We start from the raw sequence: 25,758 nt of genomic DNA, 5'->3' as shown, positions 1-25,758 counted from the left end.
CCTGGGGCCTCCCTCCCCTCTCCGCCCCCCCGGGCTCGGCGGGACGCCCCGCAGCCGGGCACCCGGACCGCAGGCGGTCTGCAGGCAGCGATCGTCTCCCCTGGGGTTTTGTTGTTGCTATGAGTTGATTATTTCTGTAAGGAACAAAGGGGACCGCTGTGATAACCTCCCCCGGTCTCGAGATGACTTCCTACGGGCTCTGAGAGGCAGCGCCCTGCCTCCCGCAGCCGCCTCCCCTGACGGCGGGGGAAGCCCTGCCCGCCGCGGGCGCGGGCGGGCGGGAGGACGGCGCTGCCGCCGCTGAGGGGAAGGGAGCCGCGGGGAGGCCTCGGGGGCAGGGCCGGGCCGGCGCCCGGCGCAGCAGGAGCCGCCAGGGCACGGCACGGCGGCGGGCACGGCGGCGGGCACGGCGGCGGGCGGCTGAGGCAGCGGCGCGGGCCCTTGCGCGGCCCGGCGGGTGCTGGGGAGCGCGGGCAGCGGCAGCCGGCGCCTGCAGCTGCGGGAGGCAAGGGCGCGGCGGGGTAACGGCGCTAATTCCCCAGGCGTGCGAGAAACCTTTGCAAATAGCGTGAGTTGAGCTCAGTCTCGTGACTTTGTTTAATTTGTGCTTTTGATTTTGTTTTTTCGTTTTGCTTGGGGGCTGACAATGTGAAATGAAGCAGCACCTGAAAGCGAAAAAACATTTAAAACGGAGAAACAGATCTGACTGTCTTGAAGCGCCTAACTGGACTGTTGTGCAGTCTTACTCCAGCTTTCCCGTCTGTCTTTCATGCTCTGCCTTTTCTGAAAGCTCAGTCACAACATGGTTATTTTTTTCTCTTTGTTCTTCCTACATTGGCAGCTAGTGCCAGCTGAGGGGTTCGGATCGGAACATGCGGGCTGTGCCTCTGTAGACATGTAGCAGAGTTCAAATCCTCCAAAATGGAAGACGCATCCAGTGTCATTCTTACGCTTTAGACAAAATCATCCAGGAAAGTCTCATCGCTAACACGAAAGGATCTAAAAGCAGGCCCCGAACGCATGTCCAGGTATCACTTTACCAGCCGCTGAAATACAGCCATCTCCTGGGTGGACGACAGCAGCTGCTTGGTCGTGTACAGCAATAGTAGCCAAACAGGAGACTCAGAGATCAATAATACCATCTGAAAATTCACATCTATGCAAAAATATTTTGTCCATTGCTAGAGAAGCTTACTTAGTAGCTATACTTTTAATCCGTTCCTACTGGTCTAAGTGCTTGTATTTGCCAATGAGAGTCAGTTTTAAACACACGTAGATAGGCTACAATAGATTATGAAGGTTATTATGTTTTCTTCTGTCATTTGAACTGGTTTGGATCATTTTCTGTTTGGCCGTGGCCAAAACATAGATTAAAAGATAGTACTTGGACTTGCAATAACATGATAAATAATGTTTAAAAATAATTACAAAAGCCACAAGTTAGCAGCAGAATTAGTAACACATAGTATATAAAGAGGAAATAAAAATTCCTATTGCTGCATTTTATTGAATTACAATTTTCGCTATAATAAAAATCAAATGTAGTAGGTCAAATACATAGTGATTTTCCCTCCATTTCGTGTGGATAATGCTAAAATCTCAAAAGAGTTGAAACATGTCAGGAGTAAATAGTATTTAATTGTAAACCAGTTTTTGTGCAGTACTGCACGGGGCTGGACTGATGCTGGAGAACCAGCACACCCACCTTCCCATCCAGAGAGGATACTCGGGCACGGAGAGGTTTTCCGTTTGGAAGGAACTGCCACAATTAGCTGTTCTGAACTTGTGTTCATGCAGGCTGTGTGCATCCTTCAAGTATTTCCCCCTCAGTTTCAATAACTGGTTGAACTAGGCCAGATCTAGGTAAAAGATCCCACGTTCTACTTACGTATGAGAAAAAGGCGACTTGTTCAAGATCATTAATGTTATCTGATAAGACTGTGCTTCAGCTTTCTAGACTACAACCATCTCGGGTGTATTACATCCCTACAACTGCATTTGGTTTAGGAAGAATGGATAAATACATGGTAGCGCTTTACATTTTTATTACATATAAAAACATTTATGCTCTTTGTCTTACCTGTTGGCAGCTTCCACCCTCAGAGCATGGCCAAATAGTTGTAGCACAGCTGAGGAGGTGGGGAGCTCTTAAGCGCATCAGCTGCTGATGACATAAAAACTCAGTTGGCAGAATATTCCCTTGAGAAAGTCCCGTCCCTCTTTCCCCGCGCCCAGCCGCTCCTTCTTCCTTTTGCCAGAAGCTTCTGACCCCATCAGCTGGGCTGAATGCCAGATAAATTGTACATGTGGCTGGTCTCTAAGTAAGGAGAAGTAAATTTCTGTCAAGGGTATAGAATGAGAATCCTTATTTGTTTCAAATCAAGTGCTGGGTATGCTGCCAATGCAAAATTAACGACCCTAATTCAAACCATGAGGAAATGGGAAAGGATATGTTGGATTTGGAGGTAGACAGCTGGAGAAGAAATACAGTAGTGAAAGCAGTTATGAAACAAAAACTGAAGCAATCCCAATCACTTCTCCAAATGTGGAAGCCTGAAATACTTCAGGATACAAGTCCACTAATTACAAACCTAGCAAATATGCCTATACGGCTTTACCTCTGTGCTGGCAGGAAATAGGAAAACAGATCATCAAGAAACCTAGTTATTATTCTTCTGGACTTCCTAACATATCAGCAGTTTAAATGTTGGTATTTTGATCACTCAGTTCTGGAAGAGAGTTGTTTTTCTTGAGATAACACAAAGTGGGCTCCTGCAGGCCACGTTCCTGAAGCATCATTCTTGATAGGAACACCAATCAATAATAATTATAGCTCTGCGTATCAATCTGTAATCTCTCCTGCAATTTCTTCATACAGGTAACTGTAGTAAACAAGAACAAAGTGCTTTATATCTGCTGAGTTAGATAAAATTGCCAATATTAAAGCAAAGCAGTTTTATTATTGTTTAGCCTATGCGTTAGTTTGAGAAGGTACACGCTGGACTAAAATGAGCTACTGCTAAATGATTAGGGTGGTTTGAACTAAGCTAAACTCCGTGGTTTTTTACCTAAACAAAATACACGCAAGTAAGATAGAGCATACCATGACTTTCAACAGTCACATTACACTCAGATGAAAAGAAATTTTGGGAGTGAAAGCATCAGAGGCTTTGTTTTTATCAAATCCAAATACATGCTACCTGCCCTAAGGTATAGTTCATGTAATTTAGGGGTATTATACCAGTAACTAAAAAAACAAAAAGTAACGCAGCACTTCTCTCTAAGGTAGATGATCTGCTTGAAGGAAAAGTAGCTTCCTTGTAACTGCATTCTAAGCCTTCTATTGATTTGCTTTGCACAGCCTCCAACTGCGACATTTAATAAATAATGCAATCACAAAACTGCATATACTGATAAACGGAAAAATGGATTACCCGACTATCTAAAAATCAGTATTCAAACACAGGAGGAGTGATAGGGTAGAAGCTGGAAAAAAAAACCCCTTGAGTTTTCTCAAGATGTTTCTTTAGCTTAATAATTACTCATGAGTGTCTTATATTCTCCTATGTAATCTAAGAATTAGCCTAGCATCAGCTTGGTTATTTGTAATAGTAAGTCATACCCTCTAGTGGTACACATAGGAAGAGGAAAAGAAGCTAGACAAAGAAAGAATGATTACTTTTTTGTATCATGAAAGAGGCTAAATGACATAGGGTATCTCTGGTCTGTCTGTATTTCCAGACTCCATGTGCAGTTCAGCATTCATTATCAAAAAAAGATTTTCTGAAGAAGCTCATAATCAGGGTTTCCTGCAGTTACCAGGTCTTTTGTTTTATTTGCCAGTTGGCAAAGGTTCAGAGATTGAGGTGAAAACTGACAGTGCTGGAGAGAAAAAATCCAACAAATGCCCCTCGTACCAAGAAAAAGCTGTTCAGCTTATTAAAAGAAGGGTGCAAATACTCTTGAATCTTTTGCAGAAGCCCAGTCTACTAATGTAGAGTCATCTAGGTCCATTTTGAAATCCTCTTTCTTTGTCTCCATAAACAAAATATCCCTAAGTAATGGCCCTAAGTAATGGTAATATCCAGAAACTGCTTTCATTTCTCTGAAGCCGCACGTCCACGTGCAGTATTTGGCATGATGTGATGATACTTGACGAGTATCATATCGTTCTGATTGTCACTTTGGTTTTGCCCGTCTGCAACCCCGTTATTGCTACAAGATTTAAAAGCCTTTGGTAGTTTTTCATGATTTTCTGGTGGCGCTGGTTGCTTCCCGCCCCTCCAAGAGGAAGGATCCCATACTATTCAGGTATCACACTGGTTCAGACTTTAAATCAGCTTCTAAACTAATGTTAAGGAAGATGGTAGTCAGAAGCCAATTATTTTAAGGCCTCATGAAGGAAGGACTTACTATGCCTTATCTTTCTGAGCTGTAGTAATTCTGTATTACGATCATGGCATTAGTTCAGCTACTACAGGGTCTTGGACCAGTGTAATCTTCAGTACCTCTAGTTATCTCCTTATTACTTTTTTTCTTGGCAAACCAATCTCTGCTCTTGTTATCCTCTTCTAAAGTATATAATAAAAGAATGAAAAAAGATTGCCCATCTCCCAAGCTGGTGTAACTTCACTGATCCTAATGTAGTAGTATAGGATCTAATGAAGCTCACGAACTTCCAGACTCCACATCACGGTTAATAAAACGGAGACAGCAGTTAAAAAGAAAAAAGTTCTGACAAGGATTTATTAATTTATGCTTGTGAACAAATGTGTCTGACAGTTGAACGATGAGATTGTCATACACTGTACAGAGAGTTTTTTCTAGAAATCTTCTTTCGACTGTGTTGACAGAACTTGCGATATGGAAGTTCAGGAGTGGGTGTCAGTTCACAGGCTCTAACCCAGTTACAAAGATGGCTGCATGCCCAGATGAGATGAAGGTTCAGACTTTCTCGCTGCTGTTCCTGCTTCTGTATGTTCAATCTTGCTGAAAAACCAATCAAGCTGTCTGACACCTGGCACTGGCGGGAGACACTCGGTGTTACCTTCCTGTGGTAAGCTGGCTAGGAAGTTTTATTACCAAAAAGAAAAGGAAAAAAAAAAAAAATCTCAAAAAGCTATTTCAAGCTAAAAGCTGGAAGGAAAGAAGCTAGTCAAGCTGAGCCTTCTGTGCCTTTTTTTCTGTCCACGCTGAAGGTTGAGAAAAGTCTCCTTCAAAGCAAAAGACCCTCCATACCTTAACTGGGGGAAAATGGCAGTTCTGTGGTTACTTCAAAAATGCTGCTTTCCGGCAGGTGGGCAGATGCTGACTGTAAGTGGCGTTTTGTGCAGAACACGTGCAGATGGGCAGATATTGACTGTGAATGGCATTTTGTGCAGAACACTTATTTTTCAAACCTTTAAATACTGATTTATGTATATAAGAAAGGCATATAAAATCTCTTAAGTATTTTCCCCAAGCCTTAATTTCCTCATCCACTGGCAAAAAATAAATATTAAAGTTTTCTAATCTTCACTTGAATTGTCAAATTCCTCCCAGTCTGATACGCTCATAACTTCCGATGGAAAGTCAAGGTGATACTTCACGCGGTCTGCATGCCATTCGGAGAACCATTTCTCCGTTTCCATTAAAATAGCCCTGGGCAAAGTGAGGACGCAGGCAGCCATCCCAGAAATGTCATCCTCCAGCTGGGGTCCTTCCTCCCAACAGTCTCTCTCTGCATCGTAAATGTGGACATAGTCCATGCGGATTCCTCTGTTGTGGGATCTGCCTCCCAAGACGTAGATCCTGTTGTCTAAGACCGCAATACCTGGCTCTCCGTGTCCTGCAGGAAGTGGACATACATTTGTCCACTGATCAGTGCCTGGCCTATAGCAGGCAACCTGTGAAAAAAGAAAGAGATGAGCCAAAATCGAACGTGTATCTTAGTGACGGAGCCTGGCCATATGGCAGACTATTTAGGAAGCCATGCAGTGTCATCAGTCTTTTGACAGGGTGTTGATAATGGAGAGAGCATATCACCGAGTAGCAGAAGCATAGTACTGAGCAGAAAAGTGTGCATAGTTGCCATACAGCTTTGAATCACAACTTCTGGCCCTGCTGCTGGAGTAACAGCTGTATGTCATTCGAAAAATGTATAGGAAAGTGAAAGAGATGGGGATACATGCTAATATAAGCTCGGACATAATGCATCTGTTTGCATTAGGGAAAAATGTGCTGGAACATACAAATATGACAAATCTGCTAAGCTGCCTGCACCATATGTTGGGAAGTTTTAGATTTCACTGGGTACCTACTTGGCTAACTGCTTGTATTTGTAAGCACCTTTTTATCATTCAGATACACTTTGCAGCTAGATTTAATTCTGCCATCTTCATTGGCTTTATAAGAGCAGTTACTTTTTGTGTCTTCTTTTCATGTCTCTAGCACTTCCAGAAGCTGGAATAAGACTCAAGAGAATTCTCTCCAGCCATCACTCATCATCAGGTACTGTACGTTTAATTGCATTATATGTTGCCATCCAACATATCCGTAACAATTACACATTTCAAAAGTCCTCAGCTTAGAAAAAAATGCGCGTGAGAAGACAATGTCAAGTAAATTTAGTTGATGTGCTACTTATTGGGTATGTGCATGCTAATGAATGTTATCCATCAAAGATGATGTTAAATTGGTAAGAATTCCAAGCGCTAGAGCTGTAATGCTTTGTGGGTTAAACAGTGCGTTCAAGACACAGCAGTAAATAAATCATTGCAAGTTCTGCAGCTGAGTGGGGGAGAGCTAGCGCAGTAGCTGTTGCTGGGCAGACAGTTTTATTTGCATACTTAGTAGGAGAAAGGCATTACATCAGAGTGCAAGCATCCGTAAGAGACAGACTCTTCCAAGAAAGACACAGGTATGACGTGCTCTCACCTGGTGAACATCCCTTCTGTAGCCAGAATCATTGTTGCTTCCTCCAATGACATAGAGCTTTCCTAGCAGTGCAGCCATCCCGTGCCAAGCACGTCTCACTGGACCATCTGCTAAAACGTCCCAGCGGTCAGTCTTTGGGTCATAACACTGTAGCTCCTTCAAATAGTCTTCTCCTCTCCTCCCACAAGTAATGTACATCTTCCCATCCAGTGCTGCTCCAGCATGGGCATATACCTGTACCACCACACGGGAAGGCAAGAGCTTGAGGCCTGGATTTATGTATTTCTCCCAGTTTCAAAGTATGGAATAGACATGAAGCGAGTGACATTCGTCATGAGTTATGCAGGTATCAACATCTGGAAGGATTTTCGTATAGAGAGTTCCTTGCTAGGTGATTATGCTGTAAGTGTCAATTTCTGAATGAAATACACTAGGATTTCTAAAACTCCCAGAACTGCAGTGGGTTCTCGTTCCTTATTTTTCCTTGATTAGAAGATCATTCATGCTATTGCTTCTCTCCCTAGTCTACTTGGAAGCCTTTCTGTTGCACATTTTTCTTATACAAGCAGTGTTATCAGGAACGCAAGATAGCCTACTTAGTAGCACTCAGCTGGATCTTAAGGCTTTTTATATTCTCAGCATTGACACACATTTATTATTTGTGACCTCATGCAAGCTCTGCATCCCTTTTGTAAAAAATGGCAGTAATATTTATATATTTATATTTAATATTATATACATTTAATTTTGTCTATATATTTAATAATATACATGTATTTATATTTTTAAGGTGTGAGCATTTAAAAGGTGTAGTAGAAATCAGCATAGTTTCTTGAAAGACAACTCAGGATTTTAGTTTTCTTCCCTAACCAAGATTCATCAAGCAGTTGTTTCTGTTTATCTTCCTCCTTTGCAACACTTTTAACCTGAAAATGGAAATTCTTGCCTTTTTTAGCAGTAATGGAACAAACTTTTCCACTCATAACCCCAGTTCCCCCATCACTACACCATTTCCTGGTTCCTGGGGTCACAACTGCTAGTTTGGCAATTGCTGTTCTAGAAGGATAAATGGTAGTGATGACAAAAGTGGTTATTCACTCACGTATTTCAAATGAGTAATGGTCTCACATTAGCTGACTGAGATGTGATTCTGCATCACATAAGCTATTGTCACCGGAACTTGTTACCCAATCTCAGTTCTGTGTCCAGGAAGTCTATAGAAGTCTACAGAAGCTGCTGTACCTTCTTACTGGGGCATTATCTCTTCTGATCAGGAGTAAAGCGTGTTGTCAGGACTGTAAGTGAGAAGCTTGTACTACTGTGGCTCATAGTTTACCTGCACAGGTGGAATGGGAACTTCCTGTTCCCAGAGGTTATGTGTTCAATTTTAAATGGTTTTAAGGATTATCACAATAAAGGTGCAGGGGAAAACAACAAGAAAACAGGAAAAACAAGCATTTAACCTCAAAGTGTAATTTACATATATAATTATTCTCCTTTCTTGATATTCATTTATCCCATATACAGAGGCTACTGTTTCCAATCTGAATAGCAGCAAATTTGAAGCTACAGGAGAAAAGCATCTAAAAAGATTAAATCGCAGATTGGGGAACTGTAGTAGCGTGTGTGGCTAATGCACTTCTTACCTCCTTCTTCAGAGGTGTCACATATTCCCAAGTGTTGCTTTTAGGGTCATACCTCTCCACTTCCCTCAGGTCTTCATGGTAATCTCGGCCTGCGACAGCATATATATAGTTGTCCACAACACAGACACTGAGGTCAGCATGCTCTTGCTGTAGGGACTGGATCTGGAACCATTTGTTGTGTCGCGGGTCATACCTTGAAAAACAATGGGATCAAAGAGAGTTATTCATACAGCCACAGAATCATTGCTGGAATACCAGACAGCACCACAGATGTGGGTTACTGTACTGTCTTTGGCTGAAATTGAGCTCAGCTGTAAGTAAGTGGAGTGAAATTTGGCCTTGTCAGCATTTTATTATTAGCAAAGTTGTTTTATTCTATTTTTAGAAGATGTATTTTAGCTGACATAACCATGCTATAAAAGCCTAGGTTTTCCATTACCTTATACACCGCTGTCAGGTTATATATCAAAATCTCTGCTTGCACAAAGCCATTCTACAAGGTAAAACAGTCTAAAAATAGCACAAAGACTGAATCTGGATCTTCAAGAGTCCAAGGAGGGCATAAACACATGCTGGGTTCTTTCTTTGATTCTTTTTCCCAAATATCTGCTGCTCAAAGTGAACCTCATGATTCACTTTCAGGTCAAAATACTGATCTGGTCTGGAAATTTTAGTTACAGAGAAAACTAGTTGTGAAGTGAAGCTATGCATGCCATAAAATAAGGGCAACTCAGCTAAAGCTAGTAAAAATTACCACAATATGGAGACAAAAGGGTTTATATCTGTTTTTGCAGCATAATGGGCATGAAGGTCTAAACCCGATCCTTCCTCCTGCGCTTTTCCCTGGCACAGAAGAATATACGAGGGCCCTGGAATGCTGCTATTGTGCACACAAATTCTTGAAAATCAACCAGTAATAGCATTTTATTTAAAAACCCTTTTTGGTAGCTAAATCCCTTTGTATTGGGTCCAAAACTACACACAGAGGACTTCTAGGAAATCCTAGTTCAAGAGCATCTAGACAATCTAGGGTTCTAGGTTCATTACTGCTTCCCACACCTTTAATACTTCCCCCCTCCAACAAGGCAGAAAGTAGCACGTGTAGTACTCCTGAATGAGTAGCTGTTTCTACCCTGTCAGGCTTGGCTGTGTCCCATTAGCACTGCTGGAAGCTTCCTGTTACTGAGGCTCATTTCTTTATTTCTTGTGTTTTCTTTCAGTGAGGCCCCTGCTCAGTCCCTAATCTTTCGGCTAGCGAGCGTACAGACTGCGCTACTGGCTTGCTGACTCAGAGATGGGCAACAGGGTGGCAATAAAAATAATAGCAGGATTATCCTTATCTTACCTCCAACACCTTGACTCTGCTCGAAAACCACTTACATTGTTGTCTCCGCCAATTAAATACACAAAATTATTGAGAACAGCAATCCCTTGGTTGGACATTCTGGGGGCTAGTGCAGCTGTAAAGTGCCTCCACTCTCCCAGCAAGGGGTTCAGATACTTGGCTTGGTCACTGAGGACAATGGATGGAGTAGAATGCATCCCTCCAAATCCCACTACACACTGGAACTCTGATCTCAGCTGCGTCTGGGAGCTCTGAAGCATTGGCTGAAGACATTCATTCTTGTGGTACATTAATGCATCTGCGACTGTATCTTTTAAAGGACATGGACTTAATTTGTCATGAAGCCTTTGCAGGATCTGGGGTTCCATCAGAGGAAAACGAACTGTCTCAAGTAGCTTAAGGGGCTCCATCAGGGAGACCTGATCTGTCTCCAGTTGCTCTGGAGAATAATGGTAAAAAAGTGCCCCATCATAAACTTCAAACTCATAGTTAACCTCCAAACGGTTGCTGCTGAGAAGGGAGTAGACCTTCTGCAAAGGTAGCTGTCGATACACTTGTGTCCTTGAGAAAGCCGCAAAGTTCTTCAAAATGTAGGAGTCCAGCTGATCACTCAAATGTCTCAAGTCATAATGGTCAGCTAGTCTGTACACGTCAAGGATGTTCTCTTCATCTACCCAGGACATGAGGAAATCACAACAGAACTTAATGACTTCTGGAATCTGCAAGAGAGAGATATTTTTCATTTCAGACACCACTTGCCTCACACTCGAGACGGGTGACAGAAGCCTGGGATGGCTGTAAGAAAGTTGTCCACAAAACGACTGCTCTCCTCACAGTCTGATCACCATGTTCACTTGTGCCCAATTCACCTTTCTCCAGAGAAAAAGAACTCAACACGGGCACGTAGGTGAATATAATACAGATCTTCTAGCCACGCTGTACTGCAAGCCTACGAGTTTGGCTTCAGCTGCAGCAGCAGTATGTCTTCCAAGACACATGGGACACTGGACAGCCAGGCTGCCTGGTTCGTTAGCACGGCACCAAGCTGCGGGCTGCCTGGGAGGCAGTCATGAAAACGGAAGGCACGGAGGACATGGCGAAAGCCAGGTTTACAGTCACTCCGTAATTGTTCTTTCAGAGCACTGCAGACATACTGTATCAGAGACTGTATCTGTAACAGATATATCTGCATCACTCGAGCACAGGAAGCCATTTGAAAGGAAAATTAATATTTACTGTTGTCTTCTGAATGCAATTTGAAGTTGTATCTGGCAGGAGGGACTACTGGCAAATAAAGAACTAACTGCTGTCCGAGAGGCCCTCTGCTAACAAAGTGGTGCTAAGTGTGTAGAAATCAACCACAGCAAGCACTCAGAAAGTTTAAGATTTAGTACCAAAGCCTTGTGCAGCGGTTAGCTGCAGGGGAAATTAGAGAAAAAAACCTTGGCTTAAAGTCGCAGGAACTCTGCACTTGGTGCAGAAACCACAGGGGTAGGATTTCCTGTAGTGACGGGGTCAGGGGAGGTTACGTGCCTGTGGACTCAATCTGGGGAAGATCTTGAGCAGCACAATTTCTGAGCAGCGAGCCCTGTCCTTTACCATAGGCCAGAGGCATTCCATTCCAGGGAAGCTTTCACAAGCAGATCAGTGGAAGTGAGTACTATATAAAATAGTCCTCTAGATGAAACGGTAAATGTTTATATAAGTAATAAAACCATTGGCACAAATGAGATGTGCAAGTACTCATTCATTGTTCCTACCCTTACATAGTTAGTTCCAGTGGATACAGCGTCCCAAAGAAATTCTTCGCATCAGACCCATGCTCTTATTCACCCCCTAACCCTCCATCTAACCAGATATCCATGTTTTCTGTTTCTTTCATCGTTGCTTTTGTTTCTTGCTTCTTTTTTGTCACATCTCCCCATACCTCACCTGAAGCTGACAGGCTGCAGCTAGGGTTTCCTGTACACTGTTCACACTGAGTTCCAGCTCAGAAGTGTAAATGAAGTTCAAGATTTTACACATTGCATTGTAGGAGATGCCATGAATATGAACTTCTTCTTGTTCCATCTCTTTCAGTCCTCCTGCAAACATTCCTCTGTAAAAAAGACAATGGCACATGCTATGGCAGATTTGCATTGAAGCTATTTTCAGTTTGCTTATCTTATGTTGTCCTGGGAACATAAAAAAAATTCAGAAAGATAACCTAGCCAGACACTTTTATGGGATTACCTCTTCTCGAAGCCAATGACAGAAAGAGTACAGGCCTTCAGGACCTAAGAAAGGAACACTCTTTGTTCTGCAGGAAAACCGTAGGGGCCACCTGAAAGGTACGATTCACGGCTGAAGGACTTAAATACAGACCCAGTACAAGTGGATAGCCAGTGGGCAGAAGCAGATACTCTGGGTGCGGGGGAAGAGGAAAAACAGAGGAACTTGGGACTGTAGGAATTTTTTCTAAGCTAGAGCAGTTCTTCCTCCAGTTAGAAGTTTCTCTGGATTGCCTTGGGATTTGTTTGTTTGCTCTATGAAAATAAAGTCAGTTCAAGAAACCGCTAGTCGAATTGACCAGGGAGTGCCTGATTTAATGGACGGTGAGTCACACTACAGGCATGTAACAGAGGAGTGACCCACTTCCAGTGACTTTTTGTGTGTTATGACATGATCAGCACAATGGGCAAAGTCCTACAATGCTCAGGACATGTTAAAAGCCACCCAGAGTGCATTTATGCAGAAGACACCTGTTCAGATCGTCTCTCCTCTTTATATACCTCCAAGTACCACAGGCAGTGAATTTAGTGGAGGTAAGCTCAGTGTGCAGGAACAAGAGCTTTATTTCTGTAGAGAAATAACACAGAGATGAATAAAGCCATACTTAGTATTTGTGAAACACATTCAGCTCCATCTTACGGGTCTAATTTTACATCCAGAAGCAGTGTGCCAAGGCAGAAGATTTGGATGTTGCAGATTTGAGTAACATTCAGACACATGCTTGTTACTGCCGTACTGAAGTGTACCTGAAATAGTCACAGGATGCAGCTAGAAGTATGCGATGAGCCTCAATAGGTTTCTCTTCCACTACCAGAACTACATCGAAGAGGATGCTGCTGTCTCGGAGAGATACCAAGCCACTGAGCAAGGCCTGAGAGTGCTCTGCACTGCGGTATGTGTTGCTGGTGCGCTGCTGAAGGGAGGGCTCGAGTTGAGCTTTGTGTGGCTGAGTCAGCTCCTGATCCTCCGCCATCCCAGGCAGAAATGCTCAGCCACCAGCTGTAGCAGAATGAAATCTGTGAGACAACAGAATCAGCAAAGGTTTGTGCCTTTTGCTTTATGAATGGTCCTCTGACCCCTGCCTGTCACAAAAGATAAACCAAACCAACTCTTCAGTCAACGGAGAGACAGTTCTACCCTGAAGAAATTATTCTGAATGATGACAGGGGAAACAGACAGGTGTATAGCAGCACACCAAACGGGCAGAACATGGTTTTTCAAACAAGTATTCTGACTCTTGGGTTTTCAGTTCAAGAGTCAGAGTATGTGCCATGTGGGGATATTTTTTTTCCTTAGCAAGAGTTTCACTTCCCAACCCATTAGCAGAACCCCTTGTTTCCTTTGCATTTCTGCATAATTTATAACAAAGAACAAAAGTGACGTGATTTTTGCCAAATTCCAAGTTGCCTAATATCCTCAGATAACTTTGCTGCAATGTAAATCCCACCTTCACTCTTTCTCTTGATATTTTACCCCAGAATCTGAAAGCTCTCCTCTCTTCCCGTCTTTGCTTTTTCATTTTCCTTAGCTGAGCACATTCCCACCTATCATTCTATAAAATACTGTATGAAATTGTAGGCTTCAAAGTGAGTTTCTTTATTGAGACAACTTCAAGCTAGCGTGCACAACTGCTTTTCACTTCACCGTGACTCCCTGCAGAGAGGGTATTTCCTCCAGCGTAGGCCCTGTAGAGCGCTATCCTGCACCTTTTTCTAGGGCTGCCGTTGACACTGCAGGAAGGTCCCCTATGGCACATGGGGAAACACCTGTAAAAAGCTAGCTGGAAGTGACTGCGTTTCATGTCTGTGGTTAAGCTCTCAAAGTCTCCTGAGTCCTCTTCTACCATCCTGTAATTTACCCTTTCCATTGTCTTGGAAGAATGTCAGAAGTTGGAGCAGTTAGAGCTCTTAGACTCTATCCAGTTGTCGGAGCACGTTAGAAAAACCCCATCTCATTAGCAAAAGGAAATAACTTAGCTGATCCGGCTGCTTAAGACACAGTTATAATAGCCTCTCCTCCAGCGGCCTGGGAAATAGCTTAGTGGCACAGGGGATAGTCACAAGGGGTTATCAGCAGTCGGAGAGGCTAAAGCAGAACAAACCCAGCAAATCCAGACAAACAATGAAGAAATGGAACCATTGTTTAATTGTGCCAGCCATAGACAGTGAATGCAGCACTGGAAATCTCTCAAGGTACTGCAAGGTATTCTGTGTGTGGTCAGTGAGGAAGAAGCTCGCTGGACGACACCAAGAAATACAAAAATATTTATTGGCCTGCCTGAGGGAAGCTACCTGATGCTGTCCAAAACAAAAGGAAGCTAGGTGGCATTGCATGGTAAATGGGATGGGACAAAAACCTGAAAAAGCCTATTAATGGCTGTCTGCTTTTTGCCAGCAAAACCCAAGACAACCAGCTCAGAAGAGGAGCTCTGATGAGACAGCCTTCTGGGGAGCACATTCAGGTCGATTATACGGGGGAAACTATCCATCATCAGCTGAAGAGATGAGTAATGGATTATTTTTCATGACAGGTAGATGCTTTTCCTAGAAATAAGATGACTGCTTTTGAAGCAGACAAAACATTACTGTATCGTTTGATTTGCTCCTGGGGAATACTGAAAAGTGATGGATCGAGGCAAGGGAGATAATACCGTAAGAAAGGCAAGTGAAGGAGTGAGTGTTACTGGATGTTGATCAGAAATTTCCCATTTCACTAGAAGGGAATAAATGCAGCAAAACCAAAACAGGGTGAGATATGGTCCAATGAGGAACAGATTCAGATAAGTTTAATGTGGTTAACAGTTCAGAGTTAATGATGTGGTTAATGCTCCAAAAAAGGTTGCATCTTTTCCGCTACTTAGAGAGCTGTATCAAAAGAAGTCTCTATGAGAGTAAAATTATTGCATCAAAAAGCAGAAGTAAATGTAACAAATGAACTATTTTCTGAATTCAGAGACTTTTGTTGGGTAGGGGAAGCAGCATGACCTTTGATGCAGTCTTACAGCCATTGGTGGAAGAGAGTTGGAGCGAGGGAGAAATAAGTGAGATATATTAAACTACAGAGGCCATTGAACACTTGTAACAAGTGTTAGGAAAGAAATGTGTTGTGGGAGAAGTGGCTTCCCAAGAGAGAGAGAAAGAGAGAGGCATGCAGGGTAGAGTGGGAAACCTGTATAATCATGCCAAGCCTTTATTTAAATCTAACTTTAATTAATATAACTGTAGACAGTTACTATTCAGAATACATTCTGTATCCAAATAATCTTAAAAAAGAACAGAAAGGGGGTGAAGCTTTCAGCAAGTAAAGCCCCAGAAGGGATCCTATCTTACAAGTACGGTAACTGGAACCAGGAAGATCAAATAGTATTATGAAAGAGGGTAAATAAAAAAAAAATTAGAAATGATTCAGGGATTCTGAAGCCTGTATGAACATTAGTATCTGCAGAGCTTTCAGTGACAAATGGGGCTGTCTTGGAGATCTGCAGGGAGTTTATCTCACTGCTAGTTCTACTAGAGATGGACTTGAATTATCCCACAACTGTTAGCAATAGCTGAACAAACCAGCCCTGCTAGCAGACCTGTGGTAAGCCCAGGGTGGTCAACCATAGATGCTGGGAGTGCAGCGGAACCATCCTCCACAGCTGGTTTTTGGCCAGTCAACAGCTGAGCTAACAGGTATTTTGCTACACTCCATTTTCTGAATTTTGGCAGCCTCTACTTCTTGTTCTCAGCTTCTGCCCCTGGATTGTAGCTGGGCTGTCACTGGTGAGCTGGACTGTCCTCAGGGTGATCACCCATGCATCTACACCAACACAAGAGCTGCCTTGTGCATTTGGAGCACAGAGCCACTATGATACGGAAATTCACTGCTCTCTGTAGCTACCTGTGAGTATTTTGCCATCCACAGTTACTTGGTGCTAACCAGTTTTGGGTGTGTAGGTTGAATACTGATGCTGCTGTGGAAAAAGGGTGGAATACTACTGAACAGGTACAGTGTACGTGGTCTAAAACTTGCCAGCACTCATAAGCTCTTTTTGTACGTGGATACGTGAAGTTCCTTAATTACACTGTGGCTACTCAGAGAACCTATATCCTGTCATGTGTACCTCCCTACTCTGCTAAATCAGGCTTCAGGGCTTATAAATAAGTATGAATGCCTATTGTCATAGTTTTAACCAGCAGTAACACAGGACTCTAGAAAAATTCTCACTGCTATGATTTTTATGAATTGTTGCCTACTTATAAAATTAAAGGTGAGCATTGACGGTATTAATCCATGGTGTCTGACTGACATAGGTGGTTAAGTCCTCTTCTTGGAGCCAAAAAGCCGTGGAAAGCCTGTTAATTTGTACCTAGGTAGTCTTAGGAGCTGGTAGACAAGACCTGTGGGACGAGGCAGGCTTGTGGGGGCTGGCCACCAAGATTCCCTTAGCTGATTGCTGAGTGCCCTCACCTATGTAGTAGCTGTACAAGGAGCAGCTGGGGTGGGGTGGGTAGGAAGTTACAAAGAGCAGTTGTTGAAGCAGGGTTAGTGGAGTTGTGCTGTGGGCTTCTTTGGAGGAAAAGTGGGGTGGTTTTGGCATTCGAGTTTTCTGGATTAAATGGTGAGCTGATAGTTTAGCATATTTCTCTGAATGTTGTTCTAAATGCTGACTACAAATTTGCTGGGGGGGCATTGGTGTTGGCACAGCACACTGCTTCTCAGGCTGTGTGGTTTAACTATGACCTTTCTCCTCTGTGCTTTGTGCTTTTGTTACTGTCTAAAAACCTGGTACCCCAGACAGTGGAAGTGTGCTATTTTATGTGTGGTGCACCGGCTGGGTGGGGGGGAATGACTGTTAATGTATCTAGGAATTGTTACGCCTTTTAAGTGTCCATTGATCTTAAAAATAGCAAGTAACTCTACTGAATAACCTCTGTATATTTTTAGCTGAAAATAATTTAACCCCATTTCCTCAAACTTGTATTTTGATTAATCTTTATTGTCCTTTCAAAAAAGAAAAAGCTGAATGTAGTACAAGCAGTACAGCTCTGAATGGAGAGACAGAACAGGTTTGTTCAGCTTCTCGCATGCTGCAGAAACCCTTCTATTTACTGTTTTTCCTTCCTGACCACTCGTGAACTTTGCTGGCTTTTAGAGCTCGAGACACTGTTTTGACAGGCTGGCGTATCTGTCCCTGTAAATGAAGGAGCTGCAGGCAGGCCCTTGCTAGCTAACACAAATGCACAGTCCCTTGAGCCATGCAGTTCCCTCTCTCCTGAGCCTCTCTACCAGAAGGGGGCTTGGAGGATGTTCTCGAGGCCGCTCTGTTCTCTTACTTCTGTTATTGAGAAACTTGCTCTATGACTGAGCCAAGTTCCTAGAAATCTGAGTAATACCTTTTTTATTTTTCCCTCTCTTCTTGTGCAAGTTTCTCAGTGCCGGTCTGCTGTTCACAGTGGGATTCAGTGGCTGAGTATTGCAGGACTGACGCTAAAGCGGAAGAGATGAGGAACTCTTTCCGTTCGCTGTGCTTCCTTAACAGTAGCAAAGATAACAAGTATTGTCTTATGTGCTGTGGGCTGCTGTCTCCAGAAACAAGGGAAGGCAAGTCCTTGTTCTAACCACTTTGAAACTGCAGAGAAAATCAAACTAGAGATTTTTTTAGCTGGCTGCACAAGGTATTTGAGACTGCAGTTATGTTGGTTTGCATTTGTCTTTTAGAGGACATGGGTTAATGTGGTAATTAATTTTAGGGTATTACAATTGAGCGCCCAGTACATAAAGAAGAAGGAGGTGTATAAGGTCAGTAACTGTATGTGCATTTCTATGGGCAGTGCTAATGTAGGAAGACATGCGCTGTTCGGTCGCTTCAAATCAGGGAGTTAAACAAAACAACCCCCCCATAAATGGCAAAACCCTCAGAGGTACCCAGAAAGACCTCTGCTCTTTTTCAATAGAGTGAAACTGTCTATGTTCTGCGCCTGGATTCCATTTAGGAACCAGGAGAAAGCAGCCATGTCTCACAACGGTAGCCATGGAGGGAGCATGAAGGCAATCTAGTATTTCCTTCTATTTCCTGTACTATATTCAAAGTTCCCTGAATCACTAGTGGTCTCTTGTAATAAGCTATGGACACAGTGGAAGCTACAGCGTCTCAGTGGCTTGCTGACAGCTCTGTGTGACTGTCTTGTATTCAACTTCCACTACCACAACATGCTTCTGCAGATTACTTGTATGAAAAAATACAAGCCTCAGCGAGGCTTCTGATTATTCTACTGAAGTAATTGCTTATCTGTACGTGAAAAGAATTGTGGTTCGGTTTTTTAACAAAATCCCCGCTCTGATCAATGACAGAATACTTGCTTTCACAGCGAAGATATGTGGTTTATGAGTGAGGCGGTTGGCACTGGGACAGGAGGAACTGAGGGAATGGATTGTGGCTTGATCATTCAAATGGCAAAATGGTGAGACTGGTATGCTGGCTTGCTCTTGTGCTCACTGAAAATCCTCATCCTTTTAAGAACACAGGGTACGGGAATGGAGTAGCTCAACTAGAACAGGGAAAGAAAAAGTTAATGGCATGGTAAAATAGATGTGGTAGAAGAGAATGCAGTGTCTGAATTTTTTAAGTGCAGAGCAATTGTTACACCAAGGTGTTTGTGTGCTGCTCCAGTAAAGAACATTCTGGGGAGTGGGAATTCATACAGCTTAGAGCACATGCTTCCTGAGATCGAGAGTCCTGCTTCCCTAAGGATCTATCCGTGTTGTACCTGGGAGCACTTGCGAGCAGTTGGGTCAGGGCATATGTCCTGCATGCATCCTGCTGCTATGACTGGCATTGCACGGCACGATACACACCTAGGCAAGTATTCACCCCTTCTGTGACTAGCATCCGTGTCATGCGGTCATGCGTGCTAGTGTGTGGTGTGGGGGTGGGTTTTGGTTTTTTATTTGTGCAGTTGTGCTGACAGCCCTGATTCTCTACTGTTGAGAAATGGCTGGATACAGGAAGGATTATCCAAGTTAGTTTCTATGGAAACTCAGACGTTTTTGTACTGAAGAGCTCGTGGCTGTCAGTTACATCTCTGCAAAGAGGTGTCTTATGCAGATAGTGATATTTTCTTGTGCATCAGCTGTGCCCAAAATAAACTAGAGCTTGCTGGTGTCGGGTATCCAAATCTGTTCAGCTTACTGCCATGTGGACAGGTGCTTCAAGCCTGGGGGGGGGTCCCATGCTTTCTTAGAATTACAGAATAATTTAGGCTGGAAAGAAACTTGGGAAGTCTCTAGTCCAATCTCCTGCTCGACGCACGGAAAACTTCAGAATTGGGTCAGGATGCCGAGAGCCTTGTCTAGTCAAGTGCAGAATCTCCATCCTCATCAATAATTGGAAAACTGAGTGCTTAGCCATCACAGTTGTTTTCTTCTTTATCCTGTCTGAATTTCTTCTGAAATTCTGCAATTTGTGACACTTGCCTCTCATCCTTGGCGCTGTGCACCACAAAGAAGAGTCGGGCTCGACATTTTCCTGTACCCATTAGATAGCTTAACAATGGCAACTGGCTCTCCCCTCAGCCGCCTCTTCTCTGTACTGAACAAGGCCAGCCTTCTTGCCTTGCGTGCTCTTGCATCTCCTTGTACGTGCTCCTGCCCCGTACGGTGGTCCTCCGCTGAACTCGCAGGTTTTTCTTCCAGCATGGAGCTCAAAGCCGGGCAGGTATTCAGGTTTTGTGGGCTTATAAGTGCTGAATAGAGTGGGAAATAATAATTTCCCATGACCTGCTGGCTATGTTCTTGCTAACACAGCCCAGTATGAAGCTGGCCCCTGTTGGAGGAATCATATTCAACTTGCTGCTCATCAGGACCCCCAGGCTCTCGTCTTGCAAGGCTGACTTCTAGCCAGGCTTGTCTCCAACCTGCTCTGATACATAGAGTTACTCTGGCTCAGGGGCATGACTTTTGCTATTGAAATGTATGTGGTTCCTCTGGTCCAGTCTTAAAGCTTGCCGACGCCCTCAGTTGCAGCTCTGTCCTCTTCCTTGCAGGCCATCTTCTTCATAGCCTTTTTCTAATACACAGCAGCCGGTATGGCGTGCTGATTGTGATCCAAATAGGTTAGACCCTTAAAAGCCTTAGTGCATTGAAGGAAGTTCAAAATCTGTGCCCTAAGGCTTCCCACGCCTTCATCTCTCCCTAGGGAGTAACATGAATTAGGACCTAAGCCAGGCTTCAGCTGAAAGCCTGACAAGAAGACAAGATACAAGACTAGAGCAAAATGCTAGTTATGCTAGCTCTCAGGGGTTGCAAACGCAAATAGGCAGAACTGGCTACATACCAGAATTTTAACAGGGCAGAGGGCACACAAACAAATGGATCAACTAGTCAGGGAGTGTGCAGAATGGGGAGGCAGCTGGGTGCCTGCCAAAATAGCTCAGAAAACAGATGTGGTGCCACAAACGATATAAACTGAAAAGCAAAACTATTGTTGATTCTAACTGGAGTGCAAATACTGGAATAATTCACTAACTATACCATAATTTGTAATGGGCACTTGTAAGACTTTGCTACATAGAAGACAGTTGAGTACACCATTATGTGTAGCAAGACTTGAGCCACTTCCATGCTTTTTGAAGAAAAAGGGAAGAGAAGAGGGGTGAAGGAAAACCAGAAGCTTTGCTGAGCAGTGCTTCTTTCAGAATTATCCCTCTGTGCATTCACAACTGTGCAAAAAAAACCCCAAACTTCTTCCTGAAATACCACTTCACTTGAGGAACCTTCTACAAATACAGAAAACAACCCAAAAAACTCCTTTTGACCAAGGTCCCCACAAAAAGAAACAAAGACATCTGGTAGCATATAATATCTCAACATCGGTTCTGAACACTCATTTGATGATGAGATGCTTTTGCTAGGTCTACGCACACCATCTTTCTTTAAGTCACTAATGGAGATACGCAAGCACATCGCTCTGGGCTGAATTTCTGAGCCACTTTCAGTTTCTAGCATTAGTAGTATACTTGAAGTGTGGGAGGAAACCAAAAGGTGTGGTTTGGGAAACAGCTTTTGCAAACTATGCTGTCTCTCAAATTTTGGCATTCGTTCCTTTCAGAAGCAAACACCTGTTGTGTTGTGTTGTTTTTTTTTTTTCCCCCAAGCCTATTACAAGTTATTTCTAAGACATATCAAGAATCAAACATCTCATGTTTAATATGTATATGGCAAAATTCCCATGAAATGTATCTATATTTAAATATATGAATATTTTAAAAGATTTTTTTCCCCATGAACAGTAGCATAACCTAAAAAGTATGAGCTTTCTAACTTGCATATTTTGCCTTATCCATGAGTAATTTGCAACTTGACAATTCTGTGAATTTGGGTAAGTTTTCTGCGGTGCATTTTTGGGAGGTGGCCTGTGGCCCAAATGCTACCAAGAAATTGTAATAAGGAAAACAAAAATTCAATACAGTGCTAAAATGGTTTCTCTTATGGCTTCATCATCTTTTAAGAGTTTGATTATGTCTTACTACTTTTTTTTTTTTTTGTCTCATTTCTGATCTTGAAATAAGATTTGCTTTTCATCTGAATCTTTCAATAGTCATGTTCTGGTTTGGATGGAGTGGCTGCTTGTGTTTGAAGGAAGGAGTGTTAGCCAACTATATCCAGGCAGGGTGTACCGGCTTGCCCTAAAAACAAGCGGCCTGCCATTCAGGCTCCAGCTTTTTCCGGAATCAGGAGGTAGTGCTTAGTTCTGTGTCCAGACAGATCTGGTAAATCTGTGAGGAATATGTTCTTTTGACAGAATTGTTTTAATTATCCCAAGAACTTTTAGAAAGCCCCTCAAAAATCCTAAAGTCTCTTCTATAATAAGAACACCACCACTTTTTTTTAATAAAGCTTCTACAAGATCAAGCTCTCTAAGTAACAACTACACCAGAACAGACAGTTTATAAATTAGCCAGCGGTGTATGTTCTATGAATCTTGAGAGACTCGGCTAGCTGGCAAGTCTTGAACCTGCTTTGTTGAACTGCTTAAACCACATCATGAATTTTTAATAGTCCAAAATACAAGGAGGAAAAATAAATTAGAAAGTAATTAATTCTGTGCCAAATACAACACTTAAGTGACCTGGAAGAGAGCAAAGGGTTCTTCCATCATGTTCCAGCTCCGATTTCTGTATTGAACATTAATTCATTCATATTATTCACCACATTAATTTCGTGCTTGCGGGGATCTGTGTGGGTTTGTTCCCCCCCCGTAACCCATACAGGTCCCCATCAGGAACACGGAATGGGCAGCATGCTCCGCGGGCGAGGGCTGCCTGCAGGCGCCCGTCATGGAGAGAGGCGGCCTGGCTCCGGGTAACCCCGCGAGGGAGAGGTGAAAGCCAGTTCGAGCAGGCTCCCGGCTTTGCCTTCCCTGCCCTGTTGACGAGCCTCCGCGGGCCGCGGCGCCCTCCCGCCTGCCCGCCCACCGCCCGGGGCAGCCCGGGGACGCGGCTGGCGGCCTCCGCCTGGCCGGGGCAGCCTCAAGGGCCGCAGGGCCTCGGCTGCGGCCGTGGCCTGGCGGGGGTGCGGGGCTGCCCCTCGGTGCGGGGCTGCCCCTCGGTGCGGGGCTGCCCCTCGGTGCGGGGCTGCCCCGGCCCCGCCGGTTCGGGGGCGGGCGGCGGACCCGGCGGGCGCCGCCCCGGTGCTGCCGCGCTGCCCCCAGGCCCGCTCCGGCCGCTGCAGCTGGCGGCCCCTCGCCCGGGCACCCTGCGGGCAGCCGGGGAAGCGGGACGCCGCCTCCCCCGCTCGGGCCTCGCCGCGGGGGGCCGGGCCGGGCTCCCCCGCGGGGGGAACGGGTAACGCCGCCTCCCCGGGAGCAGCGGGCGGCCCAGCCGGGGGCCCGCGCTCCCTCTCCCCCCGCCGCCGCCCCAGCCACCTACCGAGAGCGGCGGCGGCGGCCTCCGCCAGCGGCTTCCGCCTTCATCTGCGGACCGGAAACCACGGCGGCCGCGCGTGACGCGCCCGCCCGGCGAGGGAGGGGCGGGCGGCACCGGGGCGGGCGGCGGGGGCGAGAGCCCCGGCGTCACCCGGACACCCGCCGCCCCGGCTGCCGGCGGCGCCGCGGTGCGCCCGGGCGCGGGTGTGCCCGGTCGTGCGGCACCTGCGGCTGCGGGCGGCCGCGCCCGCTCGGTGCCGGTGCGCGGGCCGCTGCGGGGAGCAGCGCGCCCGGGGCGGGACTACATTTCCCGGCGAGCCCCGCGCCGAGCCGGAAGCTCTCGCGAGAGTTGGCCGGGACTTCATTTCCCCCAAGCCTTCAGCGCGCCGGAAGTGGGTGCGCGGCACTTCCGCGGCGGCGTGCGGCAGGGCGGCGGCGGGGCGGGAGCGGCAGGGATGGACGTGACCGGGCCCGAGACCGACTGGCGCAGCACCAACTTCCGGCAGAAGCTCGTCAGCCAGATGTGAGTGCGGGCCGCGGTCTCACCGCTGCGTAGGCCGCAGGCGGGCCTCGGCCGCTGCCAGAGGGGCTTCGGCGGCTCCCGGGGCCGCCCGCGCCCGTCTCCGTTCCTCTCCGAGTCCTTCCCGCCCCTCCCCCGCTCCCTGGGCTCGTCCGTGGTCCCCGGTGTTTCCTCTGCCCCGGGCCCTTTCGCCGCCCGCTGCGAGGGGGCCTGGTTACCAGGCTTTGCTCAGAGCCTGTGCGGGGTCAGCCGGGCCCCTGCTTTGACTCCGCTCCTCCGCTCCTCCTTCCCTTTCGCTTTCCCCTTCCCCGGGCACACGCCTCCCGTCCCGCCTGACAGCACCTGCTTCAGGGCCTCGCTTTTGGCAGCGGCCGTAGCCTTGCCGAGTTTGACATGTTCTGCCCTGCGAAAACCACTGTTGCTATCTCACATCTGACTTTTTAGGGCAAAAATGAAATAAAAAATGTTGGAGACTTACTGTTTTGGACAGGGATTTGCTTTCACGCTTCTAGAGCAAGCATCATCGTAATTGGTATCTAGCTGATGCTTAAGAGTGTTAAAAAAATAGTTCAGCTTGTTGCCTTTTCAGTTGTCCTTTATGAAACAGTCATTTTACTCGAACTACTTTGCTGCTCTGCATGCTTTTTCTGTTTTATGGAAGGCTCTTTTACCCTATGAAAGGTGATTATTACAGAAGTGAAAGCACTGCTCAATGCTTCTAAAGTAATGTTGAAATCCTTATTTATGTGTGCCTGAAAAGCTTGATCTTGCCTAGTTGCTTGTGAGAATCGATATTTAAAAAGACTCTCTTCTGTAACAGTTGACTGTATGTAAACAGTATGGTGTTTGACTGCATGTGGTTTTACTGCCTAGCTGTGGGCTTTACTTAAGGTGCTGTTTCAGAATTAAACTGTTATGGTGTTCATTAAAGAAATATGATAGTGCCTGTCTGTTCAAGCTGTGCAAACTTCCTTGGTGCTCAGAACTGATGTTTTGCTTTCTAAACTTTCTGCAAAGTCATTAGTCTTGTTTGATTAATCCCTTGCTTTTTCTTCTCCTCCTCTTCTACTCCTTCCTCAAAACAAGCAAACAAAAGTGCCCTCGAATGCTGTGTAACTTTGAGGAAATAAATATGAGTAAGCAGATACAAACCTTAACAATATAAACCTTTGGTTTTGTGTTTGCCCTGCAAACTGTAACTGTGTTTTCTGTGAGCAGTAAACAATGCTGATAAACGTTTCAATGGAAGCATACAGCCAGAGGTAAAAAAAATGACTACTGCTGCCCAATAAATTCTTTAAGGTTAATGCCATATGAAGAGATGACAGTAATCTTAAACTTTTAATTCTTGTTGTGAAAAAGTAGAAATAAAATGTCCTCAGTTTATTGTCTTTTACGTATGTGCACCGCTGTCTGTATATGATCTGTGTGCTTTTTGTTATAGATGTATTGACACAGGTTTTTTTTTAAGATTGTGTCTGTAAGTGATGTTTCTTCCTTGTGCTCCCTCCAGTTTCATAGTATACATCGTATGTTTGTATTCACTATCTTGTTTAAAAAGCAAACAAACTTGTTACTGGGATAAGCATACAATGACTGCAGTGGATTTTTTTTTTAAAGTGATCAATATGTGCTAGATATCTGAAAACAACTTGGCTTGGTTTCGTGTTGGTAGTTGGAATAAACTGAAGTGAGCCAGAAGTAGAGTTTATTATAGGTAGGTTTGTTGAATGAGAAATAGAAGCAATATATTGCCTAAAAAGACTTCAGCTCTGTATGCAACGAGTTCCTATTTCTTTCCAAAAGCTTCCAGTTTTGCCATTAGTGAGGCTAATGCGGTAGGTGGAAGAGGGAGGTAATTAAAATAAATATCTGGTGAATCATCTGAAAGTTTTCTTAATTTGTGGGAAGGTTGTTCCTAACGGTTATGAAAATATACTCTTATGTGTATGTGTATCTTCCAGTTCATCCTGCAAATAACAAGTGATTTTTATTTATCAAGATGAATATTAACACTTGGTCTTAAAAGTTAACTTAAATGCATGGAACCACTCACATAACTCATTTTGAGTGCCTTGTTGTAGCTTCTGGATACAGGAGTCTTAATTTGTTGCTATTTCACACTTGGGTTTCCTTTACAACACTGAATTTAAGT

At 44.7% G+C, this 25,758-nt stretch overlaps 2 protein-coding genes and 1 long non-coding RNA gene across 8 annotated transcripts in view; 2 read left to right on the top strand and 1 right to left on the bottom strand.

Moving 5' to 3' along the window:
• Positions 1–4,969: 4,969 nt before the first annotated feature.
• Positions 4,970–9,896, top strand: LOC309596628. Its single transcript, XR_014229585.1, has 3 exons — positions 4,970–5,056; positions 6,430–6,489; positions 9,782–9,896. It is a non-coding gene; the product is annotated as an uncharacterized lncRNA (long non-coding RNA).
• KLHL22 (kelch like family member 22) lies at positions 5,050–23,223 on the bottom strand. 3 transcript variants are annotated; one of them, XM_082325097.1, is made up of 7 exons: positions 23,088–23,189; positions 12,924–13,193; positions 11,839–12,004; positions 9,907–10,625; positions 8,562–8,754; positions 6,916–7,149; positions 5,050–5,885 (listed from the first exon to the last, which is right to left on the bottom strand). In XM_082325097.1, exons 2-7 carry the CDS (start codon positions 13,148–13,150, stop codon positions 5,508–5,510), a joined length of 1,917 nt encoding a protein of 638 aa, XP_082181223.1. In that variant the 5' UTR covers positions 13,151–13,193; positions 23,088–23,189; the 3' UTR covers positions 5,050–5,507. The 3 variants fall into 3 exon arrangements, with proteins under 3 accessions (XP_082181223.1, XP_082181224.1, XP_082181225.1); XM_082325098.1 differs by having other exon boundaries at positions 12,924–13,176; positions 23,088–23,186; XM_082325099.1 differs by lacking the exon at positions 12,924–13,193 and having other exon boundaries at positions 23,088–23,223.
• Positions 23,224–23,504: 281 nt separating this feature from the next.
• Positions 23,505–25,758, top strand: part of MED15 (mediator complex subunit 15) — a 30,027-nt gene continuing 27,773 nt past the window's right edge. For all 4 annotated transcript variants that reach the window (XM_082324994.1, XM_082324993.1, XM_082324992.1 and 1 more), the window contains exon 1: positions 23,505–23,606. In XM_082324994.1, coding sequence (XP_082181120.1) covers positions 23,539–23,606 — 68 coding nt within the window. In that variant the 5' untranslated portion in view covers positions 23,505–23,538. The remainder of the gene's footprint in view (positions 23,607–25,758) is intronic.

This window comes from Platalea leucorodia (assembly GCF_965183815.1).
Source record: "Platalea leucorodia genome assembly, chromosome: 12".
Taxonomy (NCBI): domain Eukaryota; kingdom Metazoa; phylum Chordata; class Aves; order Pelecaniformes; family Threskiornithidae; genus Platalea; species Platalea leucorodia.
The sequence above is the reverse complement of the archived record's forward strand: the minus strand, read 5'-3'. Positions and strand labels throughout refer to the sequence as shown.